Source organism: Mesitornis unicolor, unplaced genomic scaffold (genome assembly GCF_000695765.1).
Source record: "Mesitornis unicolor isolate BGI_N332 unplaced genomic scaffold, ASM69576v1 scaffold34690, whole genome shotgun sequence".
NCBI lineage: Eukaryota > Metazoa > Chordata > Aves > Mesitornithiformes > Mesitornithidae > Mesitornis > Mesitornis unicolor.
This window is the reverse complement of record NW_010156854.1, coordinates 16,325-27,198: the sequence shown is the minus strand read 5'-3', so window position 1 is coordinate 27,198 and position 10,874 is coordinate 16,325. Positions and strand designations below refer to the sequence as shown.

At 36.2% G+C, this 10,874-nt stretch overlaps 1 protein-coding gene across 1 annotated transcript in view; it reads left to right on the top strand.

Annotated features, from left to right (window-relative positions):
• Window positions 1–5,978: 5,978 nt before the first annotated feature.
• Window positions 5,979–10,874, top strand: part of DYTN (dystrotelin) — a gene marked incomplete at its 3' end in the record, with an annotated part of 20,887 nt that continues 15,991 nt past the window's right edge. The window contains exons 1-3 of the mRNA XM_010194696.1: window positions 5,979–5,997; window positions 8,163–8,237; window positions 9,847–10,048. Coding sequence (XP_010192998.1) covers window positions 5,979–5,997; window positions 8,163–8,237; window positions 9,847–10,048 — 296 coding nt within the window. The remainder of the gene's footprint in view (window positions 5,998–8,162; window positions 8,238–9,846; window positions 10,049–10,874) is intronic.

Genomic DNA, 10,874 nt, shown 5'->3' with positions numbered 1-10,874 from the left:
TGCTCTGGCAGGGGGGTGGACTGGATGATCTAACATTCTGTGATTCTGTGATACCTTTATATCAGCACTTACTGTACTATGAGCTGTTCTGCATGAAGGGCAGGCTGAAGAATGAGGAAACTATTTGGAGTTTGATGTCCAGAGCCTTTAGTGAGCACATAAGCCTTTTGTTTATCCGTGCTTGTTTCTCAGGAAAGGACTACAGACACAATAAGACTTTCTTGATAAATGCAGAGTTTAATTATTCCACTAATCATGACCTTGATTAACCCAGACAGAAGCTTCCTAATCAGATAGGTGTGTCCTTCCATGTCTGCTCTCTATTTGTATGGCACTGCTTTTCTGCAGAGCTGTAGCATTCTTCTTGTGGTTGCTTTAAACACTGAGTAGAGGCCCTTTCCACTGCTAGCAGCTAACTGCTTAGTTGTGGTCTACTCTTGTGACATTAGTACCAAGTGCTGCACTATTCAAGTATTATCTAAGTGCCCTGCTTATCTCCTTGCATGTGGAAGTATTTTAGAAGGTGTGCAAAAATGTGTACTGGTTTTGCTTTTTTTTGCAGAAATGGAAACCTCGCCTGCAGACTCACTATAGCCAGAGGAGAAAATGCTGAAAATTCCCGTACTAAAACCATGTTTTCTTTGCTCAAAAGAGCAAACTACAAAGAAAGACTGAACATTGTAATACCTTTTACAGTATCTTCTCATTAAATGTCTATTAATTGGTAGGCAGAAAAATATTTAAAAACCAATGTGAATATAACATACTCAATCTGGAGACCAAAGCAAAATTCCTATTGACTTAGTCTGTGATTTCATTTACATCCAACAACTTCTTTCTTCAGACCAATAAACTGTTTCAGAAACATGTTTTAATGTCTAAAATGTTCTTATTAAGACAGTTTTGAGCAAGATTGTCATACACAGAGTAGCAGTTTTATAACTCCAAATTCTTGTTTCAGATGTAATAAAACATGTATATTCTTAGACAAAATGGATTTTTAACACAAAATTTTAACGGCATACATCTCCTTAGCGACAAGATAATTTTTGTCTCCGTGTTTGTTATTAATTGAGGAAATGGCCTCAAGTTGCTCCAGGGAAGGTTTAGATTGGATATTAGGAAAAAATTCTTTACTGAAAGAGTGGTCAAGCATTGGAGCAGGCTGCCCAGGGAGGTGGTGGAGTCACCATCCCTGGAGGTGTTCAAGGAGCGCATGGATGTGGCACTTTGGGGCATTGCTTAGTTGGGTTGATTGTTGGACTTGATGATCTTAGAGGTCTTTTCCAATCATTAGGTTCTATGATTCTATGTGTTTAAAGTCAAATATGCAATTAATTAAGTCCTTGTCTAAACAGGGCTGCTGAGGAATCACTTTCACCTTGCATGTCTGTGGAGTCTTAAAAGATGGAGACTGCGTTAAGTGAAATGTTATTATCACAGAATCACAGAATGTTAGGAGTTGGAAGGGACCTCGAAAGATCATCCAGTCCAACCCCCTGCCAGAGCAGGATCACCTAGAGTAGGTGATTATACTTGCTAATTTTTTATCAGATGTGGGTATTTAAAGCAAAATGAGAAGTTTCCTGTTCTTTGAGTCAGATACATACAGTAGGAATAAATTCATTATTTCTATTCAAGTAGAGATTCAAACTCTGCACAGGGGTAGATGACTTCTTGCCTGAGGAAACCAAGAGGAGTTTAGTTGTTATTTATCAGCAAATGAGGACAGTCATGTCACTGGTCGAAGAAAGAGGAGCTCAGAAAGCTGAGGTATCACAGGGAAGTTGGAAGAGTGTAGTTGCTTAGGTGAGATATATATGGAAGTAGCAACATTTTCAGGAACTGAGATATCATTGTTACAAGTATCTTCATGGAAGAGTTCACATAGGAGTTGTAGAGGCAGGTATTGCAAAAAGTCTTAAAGCAGGAGGATAGGTATTTGTCATTTAATGAGGAAGTTGTCTTCAGGGAATAAGTTGCTAGTAGTGTATGCACAGAAAACTGGCTGAGTCTCTGAGGAGTATCTGGAGGAGTATCTGGAGTCTCAGGAGAGCATAGCTGGGAAGGATCCTACTAGTAGTCTTTACAAACTACCTGGTTTGTTCCATAGCTCCTTCAGGACAGGAGAAGTTAGCTTCACTAATGTTTAGTTACATTTGCTTTTGTTTGTTGTTTTTTTTTCTATATGGAACATGATTTGGCAGTCTTTTACTCTTTGAATTCTTTTATTCAAGATAATAATGTGGAGATAGTAGTTCAAACAGACTGCAATTCAAGAACCAACACTGCACAGCTGTTAATGAGAAGAAAATCAACTGTTTCTGCAATATATAAGCAGGTTTGCCAGACTTCTGAGTCCCTACTTGAAAACCACAGGTGAAGAATTTCTTCTCAGAGGTTGAGAGGAGAAAGACAGAACAAGTGTCTTGGATGTCTCTTCTATCCTAAATTAATTAGATTATTGGCCTGCAGGGGAATTCAGGTCTTTCCTCATGGAAGCACAATAGAATCAAAAGTTTCTTTTCCTAGCTTTTGCTTAGGAGAGAAAGAAAGAATAAAAATAACAGGACAACTAATATATGGTAACAAATTCAAAGTTAGTTACAGTTGTAACAGGGATAGACTTAGTCATCACTAAGTTTGGGTTTGCTATAAGTAATTTTTGGTACATGTTTTCTCACAAGTTACTGAGTAATGCTACATATGCATGATATTCATAGAATGAATCCTACTACCTGGGTGTTAGAGTAACTGCGGAAAAATTTATGAAAAAGGGCTTTAAGATAAATGTATGTCTTACAAATACTATATATTCAGCATAAACCCTAGCATTTGGGTGTACTGAAGAGTGTGTAAGGTTTCTGGTTGGTCTGAACAATTCTTACTCTAGGATGTTACTATTAGGACTTACTATTTTTCCTCTTTTTGCATCAACTGTTTGCACACTCTGCTTTCTACATTAATGTGTCAGCTTCCACCTCATTTTCAGTCTCTATAGCAACATTGTTTCTCAGCAACTGGGAGATGCTTAGTAAAGGCCCTTCGATTTAGAAATACTGCACTCCAACCATAAGAAAAAAATGCTTTGAAACAAAGATCAAACAAGTTTTATCTTTAATAATTCAGGATACTTATTACTTATTAATTAGTGTTCTCTGTTTTGACTGCTTAGACAATTACCTGATACTTTGATCTGGGCCTTTGCCAGGTATTTGTTGTGAATAGCATTCATTTGAAAACAAAACCTTTAGAACTGTGTCTTGAAGTCAACTTTTAAGCGCTATAAAACTACTGGACTTCTCTGGCAGTGTTGTCTGACTTCTGAGCCTTTAGTAAGTTGCTGAGAGAAAGGTAAGCACGGTTACTATATCTAAGAGGAGACAATAATTTTGGTCTTTGAACAGAACACAGAATGTTTTGACCATTCACAGGAAACAAAAGTAATTGCTGTTTATTTTATGCATATTTGAAATGTTGATCATATGTTGTCTGATTTCGAAAGAAGAGAGGCCTCTGTGGTCAGGTCAATTGAACTATTGGGAGATTTCTGCCTTACTTGATCTGGTTTGTCTTTCTTTGTACTTTAATTTAATTATATAGCATGTTTAAAAATACATGTTACTTACTAAGGTACATATTCTGAGAACCTGTATAGGCAAACAAAATACATGTAAGTAAACAAACCTTACTTTTCTTGCACAATCCAATAGGATTCAAGAATAAGGCTACTCTTGTTCTGCACGTAACAGTATTTGTGTTAATGGGATCAGGGTTAATAATTGTAAAAATTTATTTCCTGCATATTTGTAATTGATTTTAAAATTATTTTTTGTTTTGTGAAAGTGCTCTTAATTATTAATAAAGGGCATGTCTAGCTAAAATACAACACAGTGACTGAAAGAGTTTATCAATGAGCAGAGTTCAGATTTGATGTACGGGCAGGCAGATGCTGCTTCTACTTTCATATTATTTTCATCATAAAGTAGATTTGCTAACCCTGAAGTAAATCGTGTTCATTTCACCCAAGCACTCCTACTGAAGTCAAGATCTGGACTCTCTTCATAGAGTTTTGTACATAGAAATGTAGACTGTTAATAACGCCTTTCATAGCTTTTTGGAGGGAGGATTCATGAATATGGTGTTAAGATGTTGCACAATGACAGCCAGTTCAGAAAAACACACAAGCACATACTTAACTTTGAGACAATGAATACCTTAGCACAAGAGTATTGTGTGTTGATCCATATGGATAATGTAGAAGTTAGACATTGCGCTGTACTGGATAGAGAGCTTGTCATATTACAGTATCAAATGCTAATAGATTATGCATGCTGTATAGCCCGGTGAAGTCAATGGAACTTCTAATGAGTGAGTTCTAGTTTAAGTGAGTTTAAGCAGTGTATCTTTACATTCATTCTCTTGCTTTCTTTTATGTACCTGTGGAGAGAGAAAAATAGAGGGAAAACATGAGGCAAGCTCTGTGTTTGTAAGTCTAATCTTTTAGGTTGATACATGTAGCTTTTACTAAACACTTATGTTTAATTCATTGCTTAGAATCTTCCAATTTCATTGATTTCTTTACATTGACTTTCCTGTCAAGCTGTGTAGAAGCATACATATACTGCTGCACCCATTTTAGGAATAACTGTATAAGCAAAGTTGCATGCCTGTGTAAAAGTTGGGCAGAACTGCAGTCTTGCAGAACCTAGGGATGAGTCCAAGCTCTAAATCTTAGTAAGGAAGAAAACAAAAGCACAGTGAAAAAGAAAAATAGTGGTATTTCTCTCAAAGAAAGAATTTTTTAAAATTATTTTACAATAAAAACTATGGCATTGTAGTCTTTAATGAAGAAGTAATTAAAGCAAATATGTATCCCAATATTTTAAATGTTTATAGGTTATTTAGAGACTGAAACAGTGTTGAAGCTTTCACCAATTAAAAGGATGAGAAGCATATTTTTGGTAGACTCAATAATTATAGATCATTGAATATTTATGCTTCATAGTTGGCTAGTATTCTGTCGTGTTTATGATGTATGATCAATAACTCTTACTGGAAAAATGTAATGAAGTGAATGTTTGGGTAAGTTCAGATTTAATGCCAAATCTATTATTTAAGTTTAGATAGTTTCCAACTGTTTAATTTTTATTTATTCTAGCAAATTTCTTTTTCCCCCCCCTACTATAAGCCATATATGTGGCCTTTGGAGTCTAATGTAGCTTTGATCTGTTGTACCTACTGTTTTTCAACTGTAATATTAATTGAAAGATAGTTATGATGCTGAATTCATATTTATATTTTTATATTTAAAAATATAATGTAGTTTTGAGCATTAATGAAATAAATCCTGAGGGGAGATATTAATTTTCTATTATTATTAGTGACATAATTACTTTTGCTTTCAGGGCTGTGTAAAGAAGTAGATTCATAGTCATGCTTCCTTTTTCCCTTCTTGGCTCAAAAAGTAGTAGTGTCAGCTCAGCTGAAAACTTTAGTTCAGTTTGAAAATTTTAGAAAATAGGCTTGTGAGAAACTGAAATCAACGGATCTTGGGAAGAATCTGGTGTAAAGATATGACCTCTGACCTCTCTGACCTGAAATTATACACTATAGACTGTGCAGTAATCCTGTTTGGAAATACTAGACTCTTCAATAGTGAAAGATCCCATTTCCAGTGCCTGAAACCTTTTTGTGGACTTTTTTCACCCTGATACAATTTTGCAGTTACTAGAGTTACTCCTACTTTATCTTGAGCAGGGAGCATGCTGTTTTCTGGAGTTTCTTTGCACTTGGCACCAAAACTATTATGTTGTTTTATGTAATTCTGTTTAATTTTGTCTCTGAAATGCATCCAGTAAATTGTTCAGATTAAAAGATTTGATTTGAATGGTTCGATATGTCTCTGTCTAGAAAATGTGGTTTTACACTTTGGTTTGTTTCATTATAGAACGCCTAATGCCATCTGTTCACTTCAAATGGATCCAGATTTGCAGGGTAAGGCTTTTTCTTATTTTTTTCCCAACTTTTCTCAAGAGACATTTCTGTGTCTGTTTGGACAGAAACTAATGAATAGTAGTGAAGTCACGCCACTTTCAGCATCTCTGTGCTGTAAAACATAAGTGACAAATTACACAACTGTGCTATCCTACCTTTACTTTTGGATCTGGCCTGGCAGCTTCCCTGCTATTGTCAAATTGTCTCATGGAATGGTCAGGCACACAGGGGCCATGTTCCCTAATTTATAATATACGAGATTTTTTTTCACATACTCTAGAATAGGAATGAAGGATGGCTATATGCTACCTTTTTGAGTGGAAAGTCTTAGCAGATCTGCTACATAACAAGTAATGCAAAATGCAGAACTAGAAGGAAACCGGCTGGAGTTGTCAGGAAACAATGCACTCTTTTCTGTAGGTGTTTGGAATTCCTTTCTCAGCTTCTCAACAAAAGGCATTTATGAGTCTTGAGGTGAAATTTGACCCACTGCAGAATGATTGCATGCTGGGTTTCTGCCCAAAGGGGAAGCTCCACCCCTATGAGAAATGAGAGTGTTTAATTGTTATGTGCCTCCAAACAGACTCTCATAAATAATAATCTTAAAATAATTCATATTTCATTTGTGCTTTTTTTTCTTTGTCTGCTATTTTACTTGTGTGCTATTGCAAGTTAATTCTGGAACTATCACTTCACAGGCACAGAATGCCCTACTTTGAGGCCACATTTTGTTTGTAAGGATGGACTTGAAGTGAGTAGCAGATGGCTACTAAAACACATTCCCTCCACTTACACAGTCAACTTGCACATGGAGGGTGTTTGAATTGGATCATGTATGTGTTTCTAACATTTGTATTTGAAAAGAAGCATTTGGAATTTAATCCATAGCCTACTGAAAACTGTGGGAGTCTTTCTGTTACTTTCAAAAGAGCTTAGGATCAGTTTGCTGAAGAAAGAGAACTGATGATGCATGGAAATCAAAATTCATTTTTTACATTGTATGACATGCTATCCTACACCTCCAAATAATATCACAAAACATAGTATGACAAAAGCAGGACTAAACAGATGGTATAGCAGATATTGCCGTATTTCTATATCTTAGGCAGCATCTGGGAACCAGCAGAGCCCATAATTTGCTGACTATTAACATTAGTCTGGTGCATTTGTGGGAAACCATTGCACACAGATTGGCTCATTTCCAGACTAAACAGGTGGAGAGTTTCATAAGTTATTTCTACAAAGTTATGCATATTTGTTGCTTGTCTTTGACCTTAATCAACTGTAACTATTCTCTGAAGTACAGGGAGAAAGAGTCTCTGAGGAACTGAGTATATCTGGTAAATCTCTTTCTTGTTTCTAAATATTGTGAACAAGCCCTTTTTTTTTTTGTCCTGAATTTCTAGATACATGTGTAAAGTACCAGGTATAGGTCATGTTCCGAAGCCCTTACTTCCCACTCAAGAAAGCATCTTTCAGTGATGTGAAAGGATTGAACTGAAATCATGTAAGGTTATGTGGTTTAGTTGAGCAGCTTGAGTGGATTACTAAGCAGAGATGTCAAAAGCCAGTTGTTCTGGTAAATTGCTTGTCTTCTGAGAGAGTCCCAGATGTGGATCTTGACAGAAAATTTGTTTAATGCTTGAAACAATATGCATCCTAAACAATCACCCTGCCTTGCAGGCTGACAAACTGTTCCTTGTAGAAGACCATCTCTGATTAAGAAACTGTTTTGCCTGAAGAAATGTTATTTCATTATGATCTTGGCTAAAATTATGCACAGTGCGTATTCTTTCTGGTCCATGAATAGACTTGATTTCCAAAGAAGAGGGTGTAGTCTCTATGTTGGATACTATTTTTACAACCGTTGTGTCAGTGGTCATAAAAAGACCATTTTCCTCACATACCTACTGATAAAAAAGAAAATGTTTAAAATTTTTTTTCATTTTTTCAGAATTTTCCTTCAAAGTATTGTGGGTTTTGATCAAGTCTTAATTTGGTTATTTTTAGTTAAACAAATTGGGTTTCTTTTCTTTTCTTCTCTTCTCTTCTCTTTTCTCTTCTCTTCTCTTCTCTTCTCTTCTCTTCTCTTCTCTTCTCTTCTCTTCTCTTTTTTCTTTTCTATGAACCACTCTATTGTAATATATGTTTGTTTTCTTTCACAGAGGCTTTCAATGACGTTCAGAGCTCCATCTACAGAACAGCCCTAAAACTACGCTCAGTACAAAGTCTGTGCCAGTGTTAGTAGATGAAGAGAATCCTATGCTTTGACACGGAGAAGAACTGTAAAAAAATTGTGTTGCTGTCACCATGAGTTATTATGCTACCTTGCTCTCTCATTTTCCACCTGACAATCTCAGAAGGCATTACAAACACTTAAGCACTGGATAGTACTTAATTTACAAATTCAGATTTTTTTCCCCTTTTGAATGCCAGTGGAAATACATTAGTAAAGTTCTAAAGGCATGGGAGAATCAAATTATTATTACAGTCTGCAACACTGCTATATAGACATCACTAGCAATTATGAATCTTTCTATTTCTTTATTCTTGTTAAATGTCAAATTCTCATGTGTTTCTTAGCAGTTGATTTATTTGAAATAATAATGGATCACTGAAAAGACATTGACAGGCATTATTATTAATACTATAAGTATTAATGAGAACAAAATAAAATATGATAGACCAGAAAACCCCTGGCTAGCACTCATTTTCTCTGTCTTTGAAGTGAGTGAGAATTCTGTGCAAGCAAAGAATTATAGAACAAAGCCCTGGTCACCTACCTCACTTTGAAATTACTGGATGTGAATTCCATATTGAGTTAAAATGCATGGAAATCTTGAATATTCCACCTAAAACAGTCTGTTGCTGAAAATGCACAACATTGCAAGTTGCAATGTAGTTTCTTGGCCTTGACCATAGATTTTCATTTGGGCATGCTGTCCTATGAATGTATTTATTCTGATCTCAGCCCTGGTATGGTAAACCTGCCTGTTGCTATGTGACACAGCATGGAAATACCAATTCACACAGGTACTGGTTTTCGTTAGCTCTGTTGCCTAGTTGTCCATGTCTCCTCTAGGTCCTCATAGCATCTGTCCCAGTTACTCTACTCCTCACTGAACACTGGTGACCAGAATTACATGCAGGTTTCCAGATTGAGATTTCCCAGTGTCTCGCATTGATATCTTCCAGTCTGTGCTGGAAAGATCATAAGTGACATATTCTAGGTTCTCTGCTTCTTCAGCAATCTACAAACTCAGTCTTTCTCTTCTGATGTTAATTCTAGTTGATCTTGCCTCTGCAGTACTGAATGTGACTTTTAAGAAGCTGTAGCTCTCTCTACTCACTGGATATTAGTTATACCATGGCACATTTATAATACAGCCTGTTTGCCCTTTTCTTGGCCAGAGCATACCCTTTCTCTTTGCATTTGTGCATGAGAAGAAAGTTTATCTCAAAGCACAAATTGTTTTCATGGTCGCGGGTGAGCTTTCTTCTGAGGTACTGAATGGTGTGTACTTTTATGCTGTCTATATGTAGAATGAAAGTTAGGTCTATAATTTGGATGCAGTTAATCGTGCTTTTTTTCCTTCTCTTCCTATGTATCCCAAAATCACATCCAGGGAATTTTAGTTAAGCTGCTCCCTCTTTGTAGTCTCACAAGTTTTGCTACATCCATAAACCCATCAAGACTTTTCCCAGATTATTTCCTTTTTATGTTGCATACTGTTTTAGACTTTATTTTACAGACTTGTCTTTGCTAGGCACTTCTAATAAAAAAACATTGAGTTTCTATTCATGAAATGACAGGGATCCTCATTAATTTCTCCCTTAATTTTCCCACAGTGGATTTGATTGATGTTTCTCTGATTCAGCACATCCTATCAAGTGAACAGAGCCAGAGGGAAAAGCAGATTTCTCTGAAAGTGCAGCAGCTCTCTGGAATGTTAACAGAACTGTTCCAAAGGGCACGATTAGAAAAACCAGGCCAGGTAGATCCAAGAGCTGCTGAATACACAGTGAGCCTGCTAGCTGCCATGTATGACAGGTGAGAGGAAGCACAAACATAAATCCGTCATGAAATGCTGCTCCATCAAGTCTGTGTTTACCACTCTGGTTGATAGTATTTTGCTTGGTATACACAGTAGGAGTAGTTCAGCTATAGGAATATAAGGCACAAAGTTTTATCAGGGAAACAGTGGTTAAATGCTTCCAAGGTTATCTAGAAGTCCAGATGTCTGCCAGTACATGCTAACTTTTTCTGTGAACAGCTTTACAGAGAATAGCTCTTCTTTTGACTGCCAAGATATTAAGATACACTCCTGAAAAAGAATCCGTATTTGCCTTTGAATGACAGTACCTATGAATGGGTCAAGAATTTGCCAGTCACTTTTCATTATTCTTTTTTTTGCAACTTGAAAAGTTCATCAACCAATTATGAAGCAGAACTACTGTCTCATAACTAAGCTGATCAGCTAGCTCCTGTGAATAGCAAATAGTTTCTAGGAATAATAAGGAAGCAGCTCACAGAGTGTACTTTTCTCATGAATTGTTTGTGAATAATGAATTAATTTATTAAATGCAGGATTGGTTTGGGATTGTATCAGAATTAAAAGGCAAAGCCTAGGTTCACCATACAATTTATTTACCACAGGTTAATTTTTTTCACTTCTACATGAGAGCAAAGTTTTTTACTGAAAGTGAGTGAGATGTAAGCAGGACTTTTTCTTGAATCACTATTCATTAAGAATATGGTCACTATGGCTTAAGGTCCCATGTTATGAAATTCTTTGTACTTAAAAAAATTAAGGCTAAGTATAAACTGGTGTATTATGAAACAAAGCTAGAAACATCAAGAGTCGTTTGTAATTTGT